Below are 26,010 nucleotides of genomic sequence, written 5' to 3'. Positions count from 1 at the left end.
AAATTAGCCAGGCATGGTGTTGCACACCTGTGGTCCCAACTACTCAGGGGGCTGGGGCAGGAAGATCACTTGAGCCCAGGAGGTTGAGACTGCAGTGAGCGAGCTGTGTTTGCACCACTGCACTCCAAACCTGGGTGACAAAGTAAGATCCTGTACCAAAAAGAAAGAAATAAGTAAACAAATAAATAAATATGTATAGGATAACATGAATGTAATATTTTCTCTAATTTCTGTTTTTACCTAGTGATTCCTATTACAGATACATGTTGAGTCAACATATCACTCTTGTTGCTCAGGCTGGAGTGCAGTGGTGTGATCTCGACTCACTGCAACCTCTGTCTCAAATGATTCTCTTGCCTCAGGCTCCCAAGTAGCTGGGATTACAGGCATCCGCCACCACACCCAGCTAATTGTTTGTATTTTTAGTAGAGATGGGCTTTCACAATGTTGGCCAGGCTGGTCTTGAAGTATTGACCTCAGGTGATCCACCTGCCTCAGCCTCCCAAAATGCTGGGATTATAGGCATGAACCACTGTGCCTGGCCGTTGATTTTTGTATATGCAGCCATTTAACAAATTCCATTCATTCTAGTAGTTTTTACGAGGATATCCTGGGTCTAATAAATTGAAAAACCACAAACAGTAGAAAGAATACAAAATCCATTAAAAAACAAAAACCAAAACAAGATAAGGCTCCTAGTCGATATGGATGCTTCTTTTCTGAGGATGGTAGTTTGAATAACAAGGTTCCAGACTAGTGGTTCCCAGATTTTGCTGCATATTAGAATCACCTGGGAAGCTTTTTATTTTTTTTTTTGAGCCTTTTTTTTCTGTCACCCAGGCTGGAGTGCAGTGGCGTGATCTCAGCTCACTGCAACTTCTGCCTCCTAGTTCAAGGGATTCTCCTGCCTCAGTCTCCCGAGTAGCTGGGATTACAGGTACGCGCCACCACGCCTGGCTAATTTTTGTATTTTTAGTAGAGACGGGGTTTCCCCATGTTGGCCAGGCTAGTCTTGAACTCCTGACCTCAGGTGATCTGCCTGCCTCAGCCTCCCAAAGTTCTGGGATTACAGGCTGGGAAGCTTTAAAACTCCTGCAGCCTGGGGTAGGAGCCAGGCAATGATAGTTTTTAAACATCCTCAGGTGATTCCAATTTGCAGCAAAGTTGCGAACTATTCTAGGCCAGCATTGAGCAAACTATGGCCCACAAGGCAAATCCTGCATTTTTGTAAACAAAGTTATATTGGAACATAGCCACGCTCATTTGTTTACATATTGTCTTGCTGCTTTCACACTTCAGCGGTAGAAATGAGTAGTTGTGAAAGAGACCGTATGGCTCACAAAGCCTAAAATATTTAGTATCTAGCCTTTTTTTAATAGAAAAAGATAGATCACAATGAGGTGTAATCTCACTCCAGTTAGAATGGTTATTATCAAAAGGACAAAGAATAACAAATGCTAGCAAGGATGAGGAGAAAGGGGAACTCTTTACACTGTTGATGGGAACGTAAATTAGTTCAGCCATTATGGAAAACAGTAAAATGGTTCCTTAAAAAACTAAAAATAGAAGCATCATGATCCAGCAATGCCACTATTAGGTAAATATCCAAAGGAAAGGAAATCAGTACATCAAAGGGATACATGCACCCCATGTTTACTGCAGCAGTATTCACAATAGCCAAGGTATGGAATCAACTTGTGTCCATCAACAGATGAATGGATAAAGCAAATGTGGTATATATACACAATGGAATACTATTTAGCTGTAAAAAGAATGAAATTCTATCATTTGCGGCGACATGGATGAAATTGAAGAACATTATGTTAAGTGAAATGAGTCAGGCACAGGAAGATAAGTACTGCATATTCTTACAAGTAGAGGCGAAAAAAAGCATTGATCTCATGGAGGTAGAGAGTAGAGCAGTGGTTACTAGAGGTGGGGATGGGTAAGGGGAGAGAGGAACAGCTAAAGATTCATTAACGAACACAAAAGTACAGTAGGATAGGAGGAATACATTCTAGTGTTCTATAGTACTATGGAGTGACTGTAATTAACAATAATTTATTATATATTTTCAAATAGAAGAACAGATTTTGAGTGTACACAAAGAAATGATCAATGTTTGAGGTAATTGGTATGCTGATTACCCTGATTTGATCATTATACCTTGTATACATGTATGGAGGTATACTCTAGTCCATAAATAGGTATAATTATTTTATTTATTTATTTATTTATTTATTTATTTATTTTGAGATGGAGTTTTGCTCTTGTGCCCAGGCTGGGGTGCAATGGCGCAATCTCGGCTCACGGCAACCTCCGCCTCCCGGGTTCAAATGATTCTCCTGGCTCAGCCGCCTGAGTAGCTGGGACTATAGGCATGCGCCACCACGCCTGGCTAATTTTGTATTTTTAGTAGAGACAGGGTTTCTGCATGTCTCTACTAAGACATGGAGAGGTTTGGTCAGGCTGGTCTCGAACTACTGACCTCAGGTGATCCGCCAGCCTTGGCCTCTCAAAGTGCTGGGATTACAGGCGTGAGCCACCGCACCTGGCCAATAGGTAGAATTATTATGTGTTGATTTTAAAAAGATAAAACAAAGGGGGATAGTGTCTATTTGTTAGTTCTTTTGTGTAAGATTTTGCTACAATTTACTGTTTCTAGAAGGCTTTGCTTTATTAAGAAAACTACTCCCTTGGCTGGGCTTGGTGGCTCATGCCTGTAATCTCAGCACTTTGGGAGGCCGAGGTTGGCAGATTGCCTGAGGTCAGGGGTTCAAGACCAGCCTGGCTAACATGGTGAAACCTCATCTCTAGTAAAAATACAAAAATTAGCCAGATGTGGTGGCACACGCCTATAGTCTCAGCTATTTGGGAGGCTGAGGCAGGAGAATCGCTTGAACCCAGGAGTCGGAGGTTGCAGTGAGCTGAGATGGCGCCACTGCACTCCAGCCCGGGTGACATAGCAAGACTCTATCTCAAAAAAAAAAAAAAAAAAAAGCCTACTCCCTTTTACTCCCCACCCTGCTACAGCCCAAATTTGTTGGTTTTCTAAACTAATGTGATATTTGAAAAGCTGTAATTCCCAGTAAATTATTTCAAGTATTTACTAACCTTCTACTATGTGTTAGGCATTTGAGATACTTTACGGAGAAAAGGGACAAAATGCCATGCCTGTTTGGAGCTTTTATTCTAGTAGCATCAGGAAGGGTAAAAGACAGCTCAAGCACATTAATTATGTAAAACACACACTAAATTAAATGGTAATAATTTCTATGGAGAAAAATAAAGCAGGAAAGTCTTTGTGAGATGGTGACATTTGAGCCATGACCTCAAGGAAATAACAGTGAGCCATGAAAACATCTGAAGGAAGAACTGCACTCTAGGCAGAAAAAATTGACAAGTGCAAAGAGGTCTTGGTGGTGCATGCCTAGTGTGTCTGTCTCGAAAGCAACAGGGATGCATGTGGCTGGAGCACAGTAAATCAGGTAGGAGTATAGGAGGAGAAGCGGTCTTAGAGAGAACATGCTACCAGATTATTTGGGGCCCATAGGCTATTGTAATGACTCTGGCTTTTACAGAAAAAGATGGGAAACCAGTGGGAGCTTTGAGTATCTAGGGGTGTGATCTGTATTTTGACAGGCTCACTCTGGCTGCTGTTGAGAACAGACTGAAGAAAGCCAAGGACAGACTCATGGAGACCTCTTAAGAGTCAACAGCAAAATTCCAAGCACAGATCATGGTGGATTAGAACAAGAAGTTAGTAGTAGAGGTAGTAAAAATGGAAGCCCAAAGGTTATTCTCATTCCAGCTTCTAATTAGTGTCAGTTCCTCTCAGATTCTGGCATTAGATAATTGTCTTGATTTTGTAAGTTTTTCTTAATTTTCGGTTTTCATGATTGTTAGATACCATTCTGAATTAGATATTGTCCTGAATATTCAACTGTACCTAATTATGATCCTATACTTAATATGCTTAAAACATGGCAGATGCTTGGTAAATTCTTACAATGAATGTGTATCTTAAAGGGTTTGGGTGGAATGAAGTAGATTTATCTTCACAAGCCTATTTTCAGGACCACATTTCTATTATTATTGCTTTTCTCTCTATTATTAGCATATATACGCATACTTTAGCTACTTGTGTTCTTTAGGCTTATTTAGGAGATGGATGGTGGATTTGTACAGTTTAATTTTAACCTTAATACTCAGTCTTTCTTTTTAAGGGTTTCACTTCAGAATGTGTGTGTTTGTGTATGCATGTGTATATATTCAAAAGTAAAATTATTTCTCAGAAATTCATAATTACAAAGGTAAGCTCATATGAATTCACTGAAGAACGATAAACAAATAAATAAAGATGAACTTACTCATGAAGAAAACTTCAAAGACAGTTTGAAGAAGTATTAAGTTGGGTAAAATTATTTGCAGGTTAAGATTTTTACTTGGAAAATAATATATCACTTGAAAAACTATTACGCATAAAATAAATATGTGGAAATGGAGTGCACATATAAACAAGAAGATCTTCTCTTAGAGGATATAATGGAAGGAAGATTCACTTAAAATCACAATAACTGATAAAACAACTGGAAATAAACCCACCTCTGGCTACACATTAGAATCATGGCTGGAGGGATTGACCAGCAAGACAACAATAATAGCACAGCAGGCCCAGGCTGTCTTAGAAGCTCTAATCAACTGGTGTAGGTTAGGGCCTAGGGGGGTATTTTTTAAAGTCCCTGCTTTTCAAAAATTTTTCCAGAGAAATTGATCTATATGAAGAAAACTTAAGACTACTACTGAGGGATATAAAAGAAGACTTGAATAAAGGGAAAAACATACTAATTATTTAGAATAACTATCATAAAGAATTAAATTCTCTCTAAAGTAGGCTATACATTTAATGATTTCATTTAAAAGGCCAACAGGACTTTTCATTTTTGTTACTACACAAACTTATTCTAAATTTGTATGGAAAAATCAAGAGCTGCTAGGAAGGACAATTCTGGAAAAAGAAAACTATTGCAAAGGGACTAGTCCTACTGGATACTGTCTACCAGACTAATAAAATAGACTGGTCTGGCTGGGTGTGGTGGCTCATACCTGTAATCCCAGCACTTTGCGAGGCTGAGGCAGTCAGGTTGCTTGAGTGCAGGACTTTAAGACCAGTCTGGGCAACACAGCGAAACCCTGTCTCTATAAAAATTTAAAAAATTAGCTGAGTTTTGTGGCGTGTGCCTGCAGTCCCAGCTACTAGGGAGGCTGAGGTGGGAGGGTCACCTGAACCTATGAGATTGAGGTTGCAGTGAGCAGTGATTGTGCCACTGCACTCCAACCTGAGTGACAAGGCAAGACCCTGTCTCAAAAAAAACAAAAACAAAACAGAAACAAAAAAAATAGAATGGTCCAGTGCAAAATAAAGTGTTCATAAATGGCATAAGTATAAATGGGACTTTGGTATAGATAAAAATGGCATCGCAAATCAAGGGGGGAAAAGATAATGTGTTCAACCAAAGGTATTATATGATGAAGTGACATTTTTACGAATGGGAGAAGAGACAGTTTACTCAATAAAAGATCAATGGGTAGGCATATTTAAAAAAACAACTAAAGTTAGATTTCCAATATGTTTAATACATTCCAGCTGGGTCAAAGATCCAAAGGTGAAAAATAAAATTCTAAAAGAAGACAAGTGGAGGCTGGGCGCAGTGGCTCATGCCTGTAATCCCAGCACTTTGGGAGGCCGAGGTGGGTGGATCACCCGGTCAGGAGATCAAGACCATCCTGGCTAACACGGTGAAACCCTGTCTCTACTAAAAGTACAAGCCGGGTGTGGTGGCGGGTGCCTGTAATCCAGCTACTTGGGCGGCTGAGGCAGGGGAATCACTTGAAACGGGGATCGCGCCATTGCACTCCAGCCTGGGTGACAAAGCGAGACTCTGTCTCAAAAAAAAAAAAAAAAAAAAAATGACAAGTGGAGAAGGCCATTCTAAACATGATACAAAATCCCACAAGCCACAAAAGCAAAGATCTGTAAATTTTGTATTAATATTTTTAATTGACAAATCATAATTGTATATACTTATGGGGTACAAAGATTCATAAATTTGCTTACATGAAAATAAAAATTTCTACATATCAAAAAATACCAGAACAAAGTCAAAAGACAAATGACAATGACAAACTGGAAAGAAGATATTTGCAGGATCTCTTACAAAAAGCTAATATCTAAAGCACACCTGTAATACAAAACAAAGACCAACAACCAACAGAAAAATAGGCAAAGAATAGAAATAGGAAAGGCCATGGTAAGCAGATTCCAGTGGCTGTTAAATACATGAAAATATGCTCTACCTTACTCATAAAAATAAAAATAAAAATAGAACATTTTTATCTGTTAGGTTGGCAAAGGATAAGAAGACATGCATTGATGGTGAGATTATCAGTTAGTATACCTTCTTTAGAGGTAATTTGTAGAATCTAGTGTAATTTTTCTAAATATAGTCTTGACTCAGTAATTTCACCTCTAGATATCTACTGTTAAGTGAAAAAAAAAAAAAAGGAAAAAGAAGCAACATGCAGAACAATGTGTGCAGTATGTTACCGTTTGTGTAGGGGGAAAGGAATATATACATTTGTTTATAAATTTGTGGCCAATCTCTAAAAACCCATAAGCAGGTGGTTTCGATACCTGCTTCTTGGAGGGGGAACTGGATGGCAGGGAAGAGGGAAAGGACAGAGACTTCATGATCACTGTTAACCCTTTTGTACCATTTGAAGCTTTTGCTCTGTATATATATTACCTATTAAAAGAAAACAGTAACAAAATCAGGTACATCCAGGATATACATCCCGTTAAATACTCCAAATACTCCCATCAAATACAATCCAAACAGTCCCATCAGATACAAGTAACTCATCATGCACCATCAAATGCTCACACACAACTATTTTATGATACGTATTATTACAACATTTTATATTCTCTATTATTTAAAGCAACATAACTGTTACAGTATTTGCTTCAATCCTTTTGATACTTCCACTAAATTGTTAGAAATTGTACAAAGGTCTAAATAATAACCATTTTTGAAAATATGTGATTTTATAATCATTGGCATTTTATCTTAAAATACACTACATTCTTACAAAGTAATGAAAAGTTGGTAATTATTATTATTATTATTATTTTTTAAGACAGAGTCTCACTCTGTCACCAGGCTGGAGTACAGTGGCACGATCTCAGCTCACTGCAACTGCTGCCTCCCGGGTTCAAGCCATCCTCCTGCCTCAGCCTTGTGAGTAGCTGAGACTACAGGTGCGCACCACCATGCCCAGCTAATTTTTGTATTTTTAGTAGAGATGGGGTTTCACCATGTTGGCCAGGATGGTCTCGATCTCTTGACCTTGTGATCTGCCTTCCTCAGCCTCCCAAAGTCCTGAGATTATAGATGTGAGCCACTGCGCCTGACCAAAACTTGGTAATTATTAGAACTTTCATTTAAAATACATAATTATGATCTTGTAATATATTTATATGTATCTCTAGAACATTATTTTTAAACCTTTTGTTCAAACTGCTCTTGGATTCATATGGGTTTTAAGCCACTGATCGATTGCATTTTCATACTTCTTTGGTTCCTTCTGCCAGTCTTGATGCCACCTAAGATTTGCTATAACGTTTGAATAATTCTGTCCTATACTTTGTTTCCACTTGATAAACTGCTCTTTATTATATTGGTGGACAGAAGCAGAAACTTTAGGGTAGTTTATAATGGAACGAAGCTTCTGATCCAAAGAGTAAGTAATTTCTGGAAATTTTACAGCAACATTTGTTAATTCATCTGGATCCGAGGAAAGATCTGAAAGAAAAAAATTAAATATCTGTCAAAATAGTGACCTGCTAAAAATTATTTTAGAATGTCATTATGACAGGTAATGTATTAGATTTTTTTTTAGATTTTCAGTTCCTGTTAGTGTAATAAAATGAAGGACAGTATAAACGGTAAAATAACATACCAGGAGTTAAACACCCTATGTTGCATGCCCAAATTCCCTCCTTCCTACCATTGTCCAGCTATTCCACTTTTTTTTTTCTTTTCTTAAATGCCAGAAAAAGTCAAACTTTTATCATTAGTAAGCTGGTTTAGATCAAGTTCTTCCTGTTTTTGATGTCCTGCCTACATTGACAGGCAGAAATGAATACAGTAATGCTTATACTGTACCATTTCAACAGCCTCAAACTTTCTACAAATTCTGTATATAGATAAGTCACGTTCCTGCAACTTTACTTAGTCCTAGTTTTCTTTACATATTAGTATCTTATGCTTGGAGTTTTGAAAGTTACATTCATCAGTACTGTCCATTTGAACAAACAGCCATGGAAATACAAACTTCTCAATCACTGCCAGCAAGAAAATAATGATAAATATTTCAGATCCATAAAGATACTTTTTAGATATAGTGTGGGAAGACAGGGATATAACTAGTATACCAATCTAATTGGAAAAACAGCAAGTCAGAGATCTTATGACAATTAACTTCAGATAGTAAATGAACACTGTATGTTGAGGGAAAAACCTCCATAGGCCTACTTAAGTACACTAGCCAAGAGGCCCCTGAAGAGATATGTGACTTTGCTAGGTAATTTCAGATGGCATATCTTTAGGAAACGGAAATCAATAAGCCCTAAGAAGTGCAGAAAAGGGTGATTCCCCACTTCTGACATTTTGACTGTCACGTCAGTTTTTTGGTAGAACATGGTATAAAAAACAAAATTTCAACAAATTTAAAGATCAAATTGGCTTTTATTTAATGATTCCTGAATTGGGCAGCAACCCCTTTAAAGATTTAGAAAAGGCATTCTGATGAGTTGAGCAGAGAAGGTGGGCTTTATAGGCAGAAAAAGGCTGATGAAAAAGTCCCAGAAACATGGAACAAAAAGCAGATTCGTCATTATAGTGTTACTTTCTTTGTCCAGTAAAAACAGAGGAGACTTCCTTATGCTGGTTCAGGTAAAATGAGCCCCTTCGGATTGGTTATTGTGATCCTTTTTTTTTCTAAAGTTCAGTTTGATTATGGGGCACCTACTGCCAGTGACCCCATTCTGGTTTGATTTGGTCTGTTGAGCCTGGCGTAGGAACTCAGTTCAAAACAATGGCCTCCCATGAATTTCATTTGACAATGGCTAATGAACAAGCAAGAGATGCCCATTACTCATCAGGATGAAAATGTAAAGACTTCCTTTTTCAGCCAAGAATCCTCCACTCTTAAAGTGAAGGGGGTTAGCCAGTTTGGCCCCCAAAGTATTATTTTGATAATAATTTTGCTATTTGTAACTGGGAAGGAGCCTTAGGGAGAAATAAATATTACTAATGGCTTTAGCACATATTTTATGTACTAAATGGGGACAAAGGGTAAGTAAAACCCTGAATCTAAAAATGCTGCTTAAAAATTAATTCATAGAGTAGTGAAGCTGGCAGACATTTTTTAGAAGCTGTAAGAAGCATCGATTTTACAGTCACAGCTTCGTTGAAATCTCAGTTCTGCTACTTCTTAGCTGTGAGACCTCACACAGGTATCCAAATTTCTCTCATAGACTCCTCTGTAAAATGAGGATAATGGTACTATCTTGTGGGGTTGTGGTGAACATTAAATAATACATGTAAAATGTCAGGCTTCATAAGATAGGTGTTAATCCTTCAGAACAATGAGGTACAATGAGGTGTTGACTTCAAATTGGGAAAGATAACCATGAGCACTGAAAGATGCCCTGATCAGAGAAAACTGGTTTCAATCATGAGATCCAGATCAAAAGCCTTAGGACACTTTCTCTGAAATTCAGCTGCTGATCTGCAAAGAGGCTGTTCCTCACATGGGCAACATTTTGTAGATCGTCCTAGCATGAGAAGCAGCAGATATTCATTTATTTAACAAGGATTATTGGATATCTTGAGCGATGCTACATAGGGCAGTTCATTACACATAATATTACACTTAAAAATATATTAACAAATTTACCAAAGAGTTGAGGCAATATTGAAGCGCCATCCGAGTAGGCTATATATTTCCAGTGGTTAGTTCGAAGCATGTAGGTGGAGGCATTCACATTACATCCATGGAATTCACTCAGAATCCAGGGTGGATGCAGGTTTTTGACTTTATGTTCATTCTTAAATGTTTCTGATGATAACGGCAATAAAGAGTATCCACTCAGGTTCTGAGGCAGAGGAATTCCAGCAATATCTATGTAACAAAAATAACCAAATATCTTAAAATAGCTCATTCTTTTATTAGCTGAACATTCACAAATAGCATCATTCACATTTTTTTCATACCATTAAATGCCATGGAGACTGGAGATTGTATATGGATTTTGTAAACAGGCTGCCAAAATTCACATGCTTACCCCACTTGCCATGTGGACTTCAGCAAGTCATTTACTTATCTCAACCTCAGTTTTCTCATCTGTAAGAAGGGGATGACCACAGTACTTGTATTTATTAGGTTCATTTTAGGTTTAAATAAGATACTTTATGTAAAATTCTAAGAACTCTGAGGACAATGCCTGGCAGATAGGAGCCTTCAACAAATAGTTAATATCACTAGTCCTTTTTTCTCTAAATGATTAAATAATCATAGTTGTTTCTCAAAGTTTCTTTCATGGGATATTAACAAGTCTTATACAAGAAAGGGGTTTAGTAGTCTTATATGTTTGCAAAACAATGGTTAAACAAAATTAAATACATAAATTTGTTGTAGATGTAAATTTATTGCCGATGTATACGATAAACCTTCAGGAGTGGTATACAGTATACTATGTGCCCCAAAATTATGTGATAACAGAGCTTTTTAAATTCTCAAGTAGCATCTTGAGGGACTAGCATCTTGAAAAACATGCTTTCAGGAATTGCCGATTATATTTATAAAGGGAAAAATAATTTTTAACTTACCAAATATAGACATATAGAACAACAGCATGAGAAATGTTCAACTGAAAAATAGCTTATACTTTTAAAAATTGCTTTCAAGGTAATGAGACCTTAAACTTCCCTGTTCCTATAGAAAAATTACCATTAATTATGTCTGGGTAATTAGGGTTGTTCCAAAATGAGTCTGCAGTTGTCTTCCCCAGCCCTTTTCTGGTTTCAATGTTCATATTTTATGTATAAATATTTCCAATGAAAAATAGAATTATATTTGTAATGTTAGAAATTAAACCAAGTTGAATAAGAAAATTAATTTAACTTGACTATCTTTGACAAAAACAGGTTAATTAAAGGATAATAGGGAAGTAGATGAAGACCGCTATAAATCTTCTGAAGGTAGTTGTTTCATATGTAACTTGATAAAAACAAGTTTGTATCTTCCATTTTCCTTGGAGGAAGACTATCACAAGTATTAGTTTTCTGCCAACCAATCAAAATTAGTGGCTTTTTTGTTCAGAGATAAGGAAAGAAAGAAGAGAGGAGTATTTCAGAGGTGACTGGTTAAAAACAAAAAGAGGAGAAAAGAGGTTAAAGAGGATGCGCCCGGGAGAGAAGGCTTGCCAGGGTGAAACTAACTGTGCTCCAAGACACAGAGACTACCTAATGTAAGCAGTGGAAAGAAGGCAGTGAGGGAAGAGGCTGGGTAAGGGTGGTCTGTGTGTCACTCAACAGGAGGCACCACCAGCAAGGCATGTAGAGAGAAGAAGTCTTTAAGGAAGGTTGGGAGGCAGGAACTAACTGGCACATACTCATGACTATCGCAAGTTCTTGTACTCAGCATTTTAATAACCTTTAATACTTAGAAATGCCTTATTTTAGAACCATTCTTAATTTTCCTAAGGAAGCTTGGAAGACTAAGAAACTTATGTTTCTCCTGTGTTTATGAGAAGTCAGTAGTAAACTGGGAAAGAGTCCATCCAAGTGTTCATTTTTAAAATTCATTCAGCAAACCAGGTGCTGTTCTAGCTGTAGGGAAACAACATTGGACAAGGCAGAAAAGCTCTCCCAGAGCTAACATTCTAATGTGGGCAGACAGAAACAGCTGTGTCAGATGGTGGTAAGTGCAATGAAGAAGAAAGCAGGGTAAGGGAGATAGAGAGTGATGGCAGGCATGTGGGTATGTGCTGTTTTATACACGGTGGTCAGGGAAGGCCCCTCTGAGAAGGTCACATTTAGACAGTGTCCCGAGGAGGAGCTAGAGTGAGCCCTACAGTTATCTGGGGAAAGGGCATTCCCCCAGGGGAATAGCAAGTGTACAGTCCCCAAGGCAGGCACCTACTTGGTTTATTCCCCAAACACCAAGCAGACCTGTTTGGCTGGAGTAGAGTAAGTGAGGGATAAAATTATAAGAGATGAGTTGGGGAAGAGAAGAGATCATGTTGGACTCTCAAAGCCTAATTAAAGACACTGAATTTTTACTCTAGGTGAAATGGTAAATCAGTAGAGGGTTTTGAACAGAGGTGTGACAGTCTGACACTAACAACGGAATGGTGAATTGACTAAAAGTGGGTAAGGGGAGAAGGACAGAGAGAGTTAGGAAGCTATTGCAGGAATCCAGGCAAGAGATAAGGGGAACTTAGGATTCCAGTCTATTATTGATAGAATAAAATACCTTTGTAAATTGATAAAACCCATGCGAAATATCCATAATATTTAATAAATACTTCAAGTATTTATTGGTTTTTCTGTGCCTCAGAAAATTGGGTTTTCATTTTTCATATATTTATCAATAATTTCCTTAAAAGCACTTTAGCTTAGACTGCTTTTCAAAAAGCTGTTTTATTTTTATTTAAAATCATTTTTCATATTTATTTCTCCTGGCAAACCTGTCATTCTAACTCCATTTTAAATAAGCTTCATCTTTCATGGGAGTATAAGCACAGACTAGAAGTAACCGCAGGGTTCTTAAGCAAGAGTGACTTAAATGTAAAACAGTAAACAAATGGTAAAAATGCAGGCCTGGATCTGTCTGATGATCTCCTGAAGAGAGATGATATTATATTTCTTCCTGGCCATATCAGTACATAATGGATTTGAGTGGTATGGCAACGATGCAAACGAATATACACATTTTTTAGAGCATATCTAAGAAGAATGAAACATATTAATGATAACCATAACTAACATTTAATTGTTTACCATGTTCCAGGCATTGTTCTGAGCTATGAAATAGCCACTATTACCCCCATTTTTTTTTTTTTTTTTTTTGAGGCAGAGTATCACTCTGTCACCCAGGCTGGAGTATAGTGGCGCAATCTTGGCTCACTGCAACCTCTGCCTCCCAGGTTCAAGTGATTCTCCTGCCTCAGCCTCCTGAGTATCTGGGATTACAGGTGCACGTCACCACGCCCAGCTGATTTTCGTATTTTTAGTAGAAACAGGGTTTCACCATGTTGGCCAGGCTGGTCTTGAACTCTTGACCTCAAGTGATCTGCCCGCCCTGGTCTCCCAAAGTGCTGCGATTACAGGCGTGAGCCACCATGCCTGGCCTATCCCCATTTTCATTGATGAGAAAATTGAAGACCAGACATGTTGAGTAACCTGCCCAAGGTTACGCAGTTGGTAACGAGTAAAGAGGGGTTTGAACTTAGGCAGTCTGACCTTACAATCTCTGTACTTTTAATATTACACCATAAGTCTTGCCTTACTGTGGTTAGCCAACTTCATAATATTCCTCAGCCAATAAAAACACAAGAATCTATGCAAAACACCTGCCAACCCCCAGGCTTCCACTAAGGTCCTGTAACAAGAAGGGTTTTGAAATTTAAATCACTAGCAATGAAATATTCTTTTAACTACAACTGCATTTTTATATAATTACATTCTCAAAATTAAAAAAATCTAGACTTATCTTTTAAGTGGAGAAAGGCAGGTGTTTTACAGAAAGACTATTACAGAAAACAATTCACATGAAAATAAGCTTAAAAATAAAAATCAAAACAATTTTAACTACAAAACGAGACACCTTTAGTTCTTACTGAGCTAAAGGATACTGATACTAGGTATTAGAGAAGAAAATATTTCGGGAAGTAATTTTTAAATAATCTCAGAAATAATAACAACTTTAATATTAATATTATAAAGAATTCCTATTCATAAATGTCATTTTCCTGCTGGTATTAGGAAATGATAATGTAATAGTATCCTATCAATAGTAAACTAATGATAGAATTAGTTTATTTGATCCAAAAGCACAAATAAGCTAAGCATATTCTTCCTACTTTATCATAAAATATTTTATTTAAAAAAAACCACTCTTTTAAAATACCTTTTAAAAAATGACTTGTAAATTCAAACTTTTAAATAAAGTATTGTTGCATCTTAAATTTCAATAGCCTCTTGATAGTAAGATAGGTTTATTAAAACAGGAATTCCAATTGGTTTTTCCTATTCAATATCTTTCTATTGAAGGTAGAATAATCATCTTTTATACATTTCTAAGATCCATAGAATGGAAGTGAGGAGAAAATATCGCTTGAGGTTTTGGCTTGAGAGATATATATATATTTTTTGATACCGGAAATGTTTATTTCTGTTTAACAGACACTTCAGGATTTTAATTTCATTTTTAGTTTCCAGAAGACTCAAATACTTTAAAATTCAAATACACTATAAGCAAAGTTTATCCTTGAAAAATCAATTTCAAAACAAATTTTTCTCTTTGTATCATTTTTCTTTATAAGCTCTAAACAGGATTCATACAAAATAATACAGGTACAGCTAAGCTGATAAAGAAAGGACTTTGAGAGCTCTAGAAATACATACTGGCTTATATCTATTTTAAGCTCCTAATTGGTTAGAACAAAATAAGAAGTCCTTTGTAGATGCTTTATCAAAATATGTATAAGTTTGTTTATTAAGCAGAGGTGAAGTAGAACATACTGTCTCACAGGTCTAATTTTAGAATTAATCACTAATAAAGTAGCTTTAAACTGTTCCAGCACTGAGGAATCTTATCTTAAAAGGTTGAATGATCCATCAGATTAAACGTAGACCATCAGAATGATCTTTGTTTTGTTGGCTCCTAAGGCTGTTAAATAAAGAACAGCCTCAGTTTCTGCCTGTTAATGCTGGTGTAATTGTTAATAGTACTCTAAAAACTTGCTAATTTGGACGGTAAATTAGATGGACACAGTATCTAAAAAGGAAACAAAACAAAACAAAAACATCAATTTGTACAGTTTTAAAGCCTTCATTTTCTTTTTAATACATGGGGGCAATTTTCACACATTTCACTTTTTAAAATTAATTGACTTTTTTATTTCAACGTTTTAGATTCAGTGGGTACGTCTGCAGGTTTGTTCCCTGGGTGTATTACTTGATGTTGAGGTTTGGGATAGGAATGATTGCATCACCCAGGTACTGGGCATAGTGCCCAACAGTTTTTCAACCTCTGGCCCTCTGGCCCCCTCCCTCCCTCCCTCCCTCCCTCTGTCTCCCTTCTAGTAGTCCCCAGTGTTTCTTGTTGGCATTTTTATGTCCATGAGTAACCAATGTTTAGTTATCACTTATAAGTGAGAACATCCGGTATTTGGTTTTCTGTTATTGTGTTAATTTGCTTAGGATAATGGCCTCCAGCTCCATTCATGTTGCTGCAAAGGCCATTATTTCATTTTTGATGGCTTTGTAGTATTCCATGGTATATATGTGCCACATTTTCTTTATTCAGTTCACCACTGATGGGCACCTAGGTTGATTCCATGCCTTTAGTATTGTGAATAGTGCTGCAAGTACATGTCTTTTTGGTAGAATGATTTATGTATTTTTTGGTATATACCCAGTAATGGGATTGCTGGGTCTAATGGTAGCTCTGTTTTAAGTTCTTTGAGAAATCTCCAAACTGCTTCCCACAGTGGCTGAACTAATTTACACTCCCACCAACACTGTATAAGTGTTCCGCTTTCTCTGCAGCCTCACCAACATCTGTTGCTTTTTGACTTTTTAATAATTGCCATTTTGACTGTTGTGAGATGATATCTCATTGTGGTTTTGATTTGCATTAGAATTGACTATTTTTAATCCAATCCATTACTACTAGATATTCATATTGTTTCTAATTCTTAATATGGTAATAAATATCCAGGGAGATAAATATTCATGTATATCTAAGGGTTATTTCCTAAAATTAGGATTTCTAGGTCAAAACATATGCACATTTCTAAGAAATTTTAAATGTAATGCCACATTTGCCTACAAAACATTTGTATCGGTTTACATTCCCAGTAGCAGTATATGAGAAGGACTATTTCTTTTTTTTTTTTTGAGAAGGAGCCTCGCTCTGTTGCCCAGGCTGGAGTGCAGTGGCACGACCTTGGCTCACTGCAAGCTCTGCCCCCTGGGTTCACGCCATTCTCTTGCCTCAGCCTCCCGAGTAGCTGGGACTACAGGCGCCCGCTACCACGCCGGCTAATTTTTTGCATTTTTAGTAGAGACGGGGTTTCACCATGTTAGCCAGGATGGTCTCGATCTCCTGACCTCGTGATCCGCCCGCCTCCACCTCCCAAAGTGTTGGGATTACAGGCGTGAGCCACTGCGCCCAGCAAGGACTATTTCTAATATAAGATTTTCTAATTCTTCTTAACCTTTGTAAACTTTATATGTGAAAGAAAAATATTTTTCTGTTTTAATATTTTTATGACCACTGACTTTGATTCTTTAAAAATATATTGGCCATTTGTGTATATTTTCTGTTGTGAATTGCTTATTTCTTTTGATCCATCTGTTAATAAGGTATTCCTCTTTTTCTTACAGATTTATAAGAGCTCTATGAATACTAAACCTTTATCATTTATAAAAAGATTGATTTAAGTAAATAATTGTGTTACAATGTTGTCTCCTGGCTCCAGCATAAGGCTCTTGTTGCATCGTTCTCTTTCTACCATTATCACTGGTTAACATCTGGTTAATAGAATGTTTCAGTGTTTATATAAAGAACCATCCATAGGTATTCTCCTCCACTCACTCTTCCCCAACTAAAAAAATCGTTTAAATGTAGCTTTCCCTCTTCTAATAATAAAAATAATATTTAATGTGAAACACATTATAAACTGTGCTAAGCCATGAAGATGTTAATTTTTCAGTTTAGAATTGGAGAGATTTATTTTTGACTTTATTTCCTTTACTCTTATTGAGGAGGTCTAATCAACACATGATCTAAATGCTGTTAATAAAACATATTCTGCAGGGAAATGTGACTTAGAAGGAGTCTATTACCAAGAATCTTATGAAAAATAAAAATCTATATAAAACTATAGTTTTAGAAAATTATAATAATTGACAAATTGCAGGAAAAAACCTACAGTTGCAGGGAATTTACATCATTTACAAAAGAGTTGGGACGGAATTTAGAGGGGTTTCTGAGACAGTATTTTCTTAGCTAGAGAAATTCTTATTAGCAAGTAACATAAATTAGGCAGTGATAGGTAGATGCATGAGAATTTCCCCATTCTAACAAATTTTATTTAGTATTTTCTTATATGACCTGTTAAATACATTATGAAATCTGCTAGTCTGCAGATGACCTTTAACTTTTATGATGTATAAAATGCAAGAAGTAATAATGGTATCTTCTCAAGATTGTAGAGTACAAAATTTGCATTGTGGGCAAATATAAAATAATGTTTAAAGAAAAATGATTTAAACCATGCATTTTAATTAACTAACATATATGATGACAGAATGTCTAAGAATTGAATAGGGCTCACTGTAGACAACTCCCTAAAGATATTTAACTATTTAGCTGCTAGAGTCAAATAGATAAAATGGCAACTAGCACTATGAAATATACTGAGGGAAAAACGGAGAAAGAATCACCCCAGCTTTCCATAATCTTTTACAATACCTTTTTGCAGTTGTGGTCACTATACCTCAAGAAAACAGAATGAGGCTAAAAAGTCAAGCAAAGATGACCCAAGGAAGATTTTCTTTGGGAATGGGGAGGGTAGGGAGAGTTCTACATGAAGAAAAATTAAGGAAGGAAATTGTAAAGAATATAGGCATATATTCATAAAACTCTAAGTTCATATATATTCATAAAACTCTAAATATGCTAATAACAGAGACCCAAATATACACAATTCTATAAAAACTTCTTTAAAAAAACACAGAAATGAGGAAAAGTAATAGTGATCGGCTAGAAACTAATGGAATGAGAAAGTGGCCAAGATATGGCTGAGTGTGATCATTACTTTGGGATAAAGGGAAACCAGCAAATGATGACTAAGAAACAGAAGAGATTAAAAATTCAAAGAACTGGCCAGGCTTAGTGGCTCATGCCTGTAATCCCAGCACTTTGGGAGGCTGAGGTGGGCAGATCACAAGGTCAGGAGTTTGAGGCCAGCCTGGCCAACATGGTGAAACCCCATCTCTACTAAAAACACAAAAATTAGCTGGGCATGGTGGCAGGCGCCTGTAATCCCAGCTACTCAGGAGGCTGAGGCAGGAGAATCACTTGAAACTGTTAGGCAGAGGTTGCAGTGAGCCGAAATCACGCCACTGCACTCCAGCCTGGGTGAAAGAGCAAAACTCCATCACAAAAAAAAAAAAAAAAAAAAAAGTTCAAGGAACTGGAAAGAAGTATGTGTAATTATATGAGAAGGGATATGAAATAAAAGAGAAAAGGAAAGGACGCTGGTTTAAATTAACTCTAAATAAATTTAGTTAAATTAAGGGAAGAACTTTGTGGCAGAAGGAAGCAGATAAAAAGAACTCTGATTTCTTTGATTTTAAGATGCATCTTTCTTTCACATTTTAACATTTCTGAAATTAGAGAACATATCTTGTGCTATTTTTTTTCTTTCACCAAAATTTATGAATTGAGGGTACTTCTTCCAATTGATGGTACCTTAGAACAGAGACACTAGTGTTTAAATGCTAATGAATTTAAAGTACTTTGCTAAATTAGATAGAAACTAGAAGTTAGTTCTGTGATTTCCTTTGAATTTGATTATGTCGTTATTCTAGTATCTTCAACAAAAACTGCTAACTACCCTTATCCATATGTTGCTTTTCTAGACATATGGCTATGCTTGTAGACATTAAGAAGCTAGTAAAGCAAATAGTACAGAACTATCTAAAGAGTCTGAGGAGGAATATGTTCATATTAGTTTCAAAGTGGATAGAATAATTCAGAAAGGAAATGCTTACATTTTAAGGAGGTGGTGGTAGACAATCAAATGATGTACAAATCATATCTATAAGGTTATGAACCCGAATATCCTACATGGCTTACTTTACAGTCATATCCTGATTACAAATCTTTTGAGGGAAAATGACTATAGTAAGTGAAGGCCACAGGGACATGAAAAACAATCTCTTCATTCTTGAGAGTATAGATTTGACTCAGAGTTGAATGAGTTGCTCAGGGTTATAAAAGTCAGCAGGACCTCTGACTACTAACTGAAAGACTGACTAACTGACCTCTTCAGTTGCATTCTCCAGCATTATTACAAATAAATATTTACAGAACTGCATTACTTACTAAGCATGGTAGGGTAAATATCCACAAGAGAAACCACATTTGACACTTGTAGGCCGGCTTTAATTCCTGGTCCCATCATCAAAAGTGGAACATGCGCACTAGCCTCGTACATGCTCATTTTATAAAACTGTCGATGTTCCATGGCCAGCTCTCCATGGTCTGAGGAGTATATGACAATAGTTTTCTGAAGAAGATCTAATTGATGAAGGGCCAAAATAATTTCACCTACAATAGAAATCACGACAAACCAATTAAAACTTTCAGTTCATGTTTTATTCTATCATATTAAGTTTATAACCACTCTACCCTATAAGAGTTTGTTACTATGCTTCTTAACATCTGAATATTACCTACTGTTCTCAAGTTAAGTCTAAAGTTGACAGTGGTCTGTCTACTGCTTGCTCTTCAGCTGACTAGAGGAAGAAGAAAATATAATACCCATGGGAACTCTTGCTCAAAGCTGCTTATCTGGAGCTCATGCCGGCTTGTTTTCTAGGTTTCTATCAGGGAATAGGGGAAAAAATCTTCCCCTAGTGCCTTGAATGAGAAAAGAAAGATCAGTCGGATATGAGCACTTTACATGTCTCAGATGATAAAAAGATTGGTATCACCTCTGACCCACAGTTTCTGTGCAACAGAAAGTGGTAAGAGCAGTCAGAACTCCTCTTCTCTGCTACTTTTTCTCTCAAATCTCTAAGCAATCACCAGATCATGCTCATAAAGTTGGCTGAGGATTATGGAAATCCCACCTTTGAAGAATGGCTGGAAGCAGGACAGATAGTGCACAAGTTTGATTTAGCATCTTCTTGGATAGGGAATAATGGGACAGTAAAATTCCTCTGACCAGTTCCTGTCTCAGTGTTCTCAAACTTCCTCCTACTGTAATTAAGAGAATCACAAGAAAGCACAGGTCAGAGAGAGGGGTCATCCCTATTTTGGCAGTTCCTGAATCTGGGTAGAAGAGTCTATATTAATTTAAAAACCTACAGATTCTGAGGTGTAATCAGGATTGACACTCACTGCTCTATGGAGTTATTCGCAGAATTGAGACTCTCTTGATTTTTCAACTAGACAACTGGAATTACTTCCTAATCGGTATTGCCCCTACTCCTCTTTCCTCTGCTTGTACTATCCTGGTGTCTATCTTTCTAAATTACCTAATCACTCCATCGTGTCACATCCCTGCTTGAAACTTTTCCATGGCTGCCCACTGTCGAATTCTTTAGCATAACAAGCAAGGCCCCTGTCCACCCTCCACACTCAGCACCCTCGGCTACCTGCTAGACCTTTACCTTTCAACAATCCTAACCTGCTCAGAACCTCCTAAACACACACCATATTAGTTTACGCTTTCTTGCCTCTGCATATACTCTGCCATCTATGGTGAATGCCCTTTCTCCCACAGTCTACTTGACAAATTCCTGTTCTTCCTTTATGACCCAGCTCAAACATGCATTATCTCTCTGGCAAAGCATCATTCCCTGCTCTTCTAGGTAGAGTAAATCACTTTGTTCTTCAGGATGCCTACAACTTGCATATTACTGTAGTTACAACAACATATTGTAATTCTTAGCATTTATGCTAATTCAATAAATGTTTACCGAGTGCTTACTATATGCCAAGCACTATAGATATGATGCTAAGCACCTAGGATGCAATCTTGAATAACAATGATTAAAGACTTACATGTAAAACTCAAAACTATAAAAAACCCTAGAAGAAAATCTAGGCAATACCATTCAGGACATAGGCACAGGCAAAGATTTCATGACAAATTCACTGAAAGCAATTGCAACAAAAGCAAAAATTGACAAATGGGGTCTAATTAAATGAAAGTGCTTCTGCATAGCAAAAGAAACTATCATCAGAATGAACAAGCAACCTACAAAATGGGAGAAAATTTTTGCAATCTATCCATCTGACAAAGGTTTAATATCCAGTATCTAAAAGGAACTTAACCAAATGTACAAGAAAAACACAACCAACCCCATTAAAAAGCGGGCAAAGGATATGAATGGACACTTCTCAAAAGACATTTATGTGGCCAACATATTAAAAAAAAGCTCAACATCACTGATCACTAGATAAATGCAAACCAGAACCACAATGAGATACCATCTCATGCCAGTTAGAATGGTAATTATTAAAAAGTCAATAAACTACAGATGTTGGAGAGGTTGTGGAGAAATAGGAACACTTTTATACTGTTGGTGGGAATGCAAATTAGTTCAGCCATTGTGGAAGACAGTGTGGCAATTCCTCAAAAATTTAGAACCAGAAACACCGTTTGACCTAGCAATCCCATTACTGGGTATATACCCAAGGGAATATACATCATTCTGTTACAAAGATACATGCACACGTGTGTTCACTGCAGCACTATTCACAATAGCAAAGACATGGAATCAACACAAATGCCCATCAATGATAGACTGGATAAAGAAAATATGGTACATATACACCATGCAATACTACCCAGCCATAAAAAGGAATGAGATCATGTCCTTTGCAGCGACATGGATGGAGCTAGAAGCCATTATCTTTAGCAAACTAACAGAGGAACAGAAAACCAAACACTGCATATTCTCACTTATAAGTGGGAGCTGAACAATGAGAACACATGAACACAGGGAGGGAACAACACACACTGGGGCCTGTCGGGGAAGGGAGAGCATTAGGAAAAATAGCTAATGCATGCTGGGCTTAATACCTAGGTGATGGGTTGAGAGGTACAGCAAACCACCATGGCACACGTTTACCTATGTAACAAACCTGCACACCCTGCACATGTACCCTGGAACTTAAAATAAAAATAAAAATAAAAGAATGTCTCAGCCCTTATGAAGCTTGTGTTCTTCAAGGGAGACAGATGGTAAACAGACAAAAGAATTAGTACTACTATGTAAACAACATGACAAGGTATAAAGTAAGCAGAATGATGGAGCTGGTACACTGAGTTAGAGTGGTTGGGGAAGACATTCCTGAGGAGGTAACAACTGAGCTGAGAGCTAAAGACAGAATAACCCAGCCATGTAGAAAGCAAAGGGAAGGGTGTTCCAGGCAGACGAAACAGAAAACATAAGACGCTGAGGTGGGAAAAGACCTTAGAATGTCTTTAATTTTTTTTATTTGTTTTTGAGATGGATTCTCGCTCTGTCACCAGGCTGGAGTGCGGTGGCATGATCTTGGTTCACTGCAACCTCCGCCTCCTGGGTTCAAGTGATTCTCCTGCCTCAGCCTCCGGAGTAGCCGGGACTACAGGCGCACACTGCCACACCCAGCTAATTTTTGTATTTTTAGTAGAGACGGGGTTTCACCATGTTGGCCAGGATCGTCTTGATCCCTTGACCTTGTGATCCGCTTGCTTCGGCCTCCCAAAGTGCTGGGATTACAGGTGTGAGCCACAAATGTCTTTAATTAATGAGTAATTTCTTAATAGTATTCAACATACTATACTCCCCCAGTGCCCAACATAGTGCCTGACAGCTAGTAGGTACTTAATGTTTGTTAACAAACACAATGAACAGTATTAAATACTATTTGGTGACAAGACCAGTGTAGATTTTAAAATTTACAGGCCAGTCACGGTGGCTCATGCCCGTAATCCCAGCACTTTGGGAGGCCGAGGTGGGTGGATCATGAGGTCAGGAGATTGAGACCAGCCTGACCAACATGGTGAAACCCCTTCTCTACTAAAAATACAAAAATTAGCTGGGCGTGGTGGTGCATGCCTATAATCCCAGCTACTCGGGAGGCTGAGGCAGGAGAATCGCTTGAACCCGGGAGGCAGAGGGTGCAGTGAGCAGAGACCCCCGCTACTGCACTCCAGCCTGGAGACAGAGCTAGATTCTATCTCAAAAAAAAAAAAATTAAGATACAATATATTCCATAAACTTTGTAACTTGATATAAGCGAGTTGCTACATATTTTTCTTCTCCCAAGAAACTTCAAGAGTAGTATTCCCACACTCCCTACGGCAACATTCTTTCATTTTAATAGATACGGATGAATGAATGGCTATAAACTTTCAAATGCAATTTCTAGTGTGCAAATGGGAGGATATTCTCTAACATCAGAGAATATCAATGAAATACAATTTGACAGATGTGCTCATGATTAAAGAAAATTACTTAAGATCTTATTTGCATTGAGTACTTGGAAAGTTCTTATGAGTCCTTAAATACATTTTTTTTTTTTGAGACGTAGTCTTGCTCTGTCACCCAGGCTGGAGTGCAGTGGCATGATCTCCACTCACTGCAACCTCTGCCTCCCAGGTGCAAGTGATTCTCTTCTCAGTCCCCTAAGTAGCTGGGATCACATGTGCGCGCCACCACACCCGGCTAATTTTTGTATTTTAGTAGAGACAGGGTTTAGCCATGTTGGCCAGGCTGGTCTTGAACTCCTGACCTCAGGTGATCCGCCTGCCTCGGCCTCCCAAAGTGCTGGGATTATAGGCATGAGCCATCGTACCTGGCCAATACATTTTTATACTTGCTATATTATAAATAATTTGTCCATATGGCCTTTTTGCTTCTTGCTGTATACTTTTCTATTTTTACCTAATGAATTTTTTTTTTAACAAAAAACATTCACTTGTCACTTCCAAAGTTTACTCTGTACAGAAGAGGTGCTACCTACGCTTCACTAGTACAATTATGCTTCATTCCTAAGTGCAGCAAAATAAATGACATTACTTTATGAAAATAACTTTTGTTATAAAACAGATTTTTAAACCAGGGTTTTTCCACACATGAACTGGAAACTTCCATAGCTCTATAAGTGAGCAGGCAAAACGTCTTGACAGTCATGTGATGAAGGCAGGTTTAGTTTTGAGCTGGTCCTGAGCTTGAATGAGGGAAGAAAATTCAGTATGATTCTGGACCAGAATATACATGGAGAAACTTTAGTTAAGCCATGCTCTAAAGGGCCTGCGGAGAATGAATTTGTTTCATGGTTATTATAAGTTTGGGGGAGTCACAAGATTCTACAAGTAAATTTTCTCATCTCTAGAAACCTAAGCTGCCTTACAATTACCCATCACATGTGTACCTGTGTTTGGCTGAATATTGATTCCTGTTTAAGGACAGTAAAATGTTTCAAGTAGATGATAGCCTTCCGTGACCCTTTCTTTATGTATGAATAAATCTGAGCATTTATGAATCTGAGAATTTCTGAATCATTAAGATATAAAGAGCTTTTCATTCTATCAATAACGCAAGTTATCAAGTTTTAATAAGTGTCAAGATTCCTATAGTTATAAGCAACTGTTGTAAGAAATATCTGAGGCTGTTCATGCAAGTCACCAAGCAGCATGATTACAGACTGTTGGAAAAATATTATACTTTTTCTTCATGTAATTGCTTATTAATTATACCACCTACCAAGCATGGCATCTGTCTCAGCACACATAGCATAATAAAATGCTCTAATATTCTTCATTTCTTTTTTTGTAAATCTTCCAGTGCAGTTTTTTGTATAAGAAGAGTAATAATCTACAGGGTGCATTTCTGACAAAGGTGACCACTTTGGGATTTTGATGGCATCATGAGACACCTAAAAAGGGGAGAAAAAACTTAGTTATGCTAGCAAAATAGTGCTATTTCTTTCCTCCAATAAGTATGTATGGTGAAATCAACAATGTTTAATTACTTAGAATAGTAGAAAAGAACAGTGTAAATATGTAAATAAAATAGCAAATCAATACATAAATTAGGAACAAATTGTTAATACTGTCATAACAACAAAAGGTATATATCAGTACCTGTATATATATCATGAGATAGTGGTAAATTTTTTAAAATTATACAGGCCAATGAAAAATATGAGCTATACTAGACAGTACATGCTAGTCCAGAAAAGTATCCAAGCACTTTAATATATAGTTGTGTGACCAAAACTTCAGAATCAACAACCTAAGAATACGGACTTCTTTTCTCCAATAATTCACTAGTAAAAATGACAATATCTAGTGAGATAGCCAAGCACTTGTCAAAAACAAATATGACTTTTTAACACATATAAATGCTTACGTACAGTGTTGGTAAAAAAAACAATTAGAACTAGATCTTTAATTCATATATATTTTAGTCATGTAACTTTCAAAAAGTTCAAACATTTACTTAGTATTTGGTTGAAAGTCATTTAACTCATGTCATTTGGCTAGTACTAACTCCAGACAAATTTTTGAAGATGAAACCACTTAGAACTTTTAAAGAAGATATAAAGTATCTAAAACACTGACATTATTTTCTTTAAAATAGGATGCACTAAATAGTGTTTCTGATTAGTTTTTTTAAACTAACTTTTAATTTCCACAGGTTTTTGGGGAACAGGCGTGGTTGCATGAATAAGTTCTTTAGGGTGATTTCTGAGATTTTGGTGCACTCATCACCCAAGCAGTATATACTGTACCCAATTTGTAGTCTTTTATCCCTCACCCCTATCCACCTTCCCCCAACTAGTCCCCAAAGTCCACTGTATTATTTTTATGCCTCTGCGTCCTCATAGCTTAGCTCCCACTTATTAGAGAGAACATATGAT

General features: G+C 37.1%; 1 protein-coding gene across 6 annotated transcripts in view; it reads right to left on the bottom strand.

Annotated features, from left to right (window-relative positions):
* Positions 1–6,041: 6,041 nt before the first annotated feature.
* The window catches only part of ARSK (arylsulfatase family member K), a 51,613-nt gene continuing 31,644 nt past the window's right edge, over positions 6,042–26,010 (bottom strand). For 4 of the 6 annotated variants that reach the window (XM_002815745.5, XM_054555748.2, XM_054555747.2 and 1 more), the window contains 4 exons: positions 24,852–25,023; positions 19,471–19,695; positions 10,024–10,248; positions 6,042–7,865 (listed from right to left, as the gene is read on the bottom strand). In XM_002815745.5, the coding sequence (XP_002815791.3) occupies positions 7,576–7,865; positions 10,024–10,248; positions 19,471–19,695; positions 24,852–25,023 (912 nt within the window). In that variant the 3' untranslated portion in view covers positions 6,042–7,575. The remainder of the gene's footprint in view (positions 7,866–10,023; positions 10,249–19,470; positions 19,696–24,851; positions 25,024–26,010) is intronic. The other 2 variants (XM_024247727.3, XM_009240909.4) reach the window with 2 other exon arrangements.

Source organism: Pongo abelii, chromosome 4 (genome assembly GCF_028885655.2).
Source record: "Pongo abelii isolate AG06213 chromosome 4, NHGRI_mPonAbe1-v2.0_pri, whole genome shotgun sequence".
Lineage (NCBI taxonomy): Eukaryota > Metazoa > Chordata > Mammalia > Primates > Hominidae > Pongo > Pongo abelii.
The sequence above is the reverse complement of the archived record's forward strand: the minus strand, read 5'-3'. Positions and strand labels throughout refer to the sequence as shown.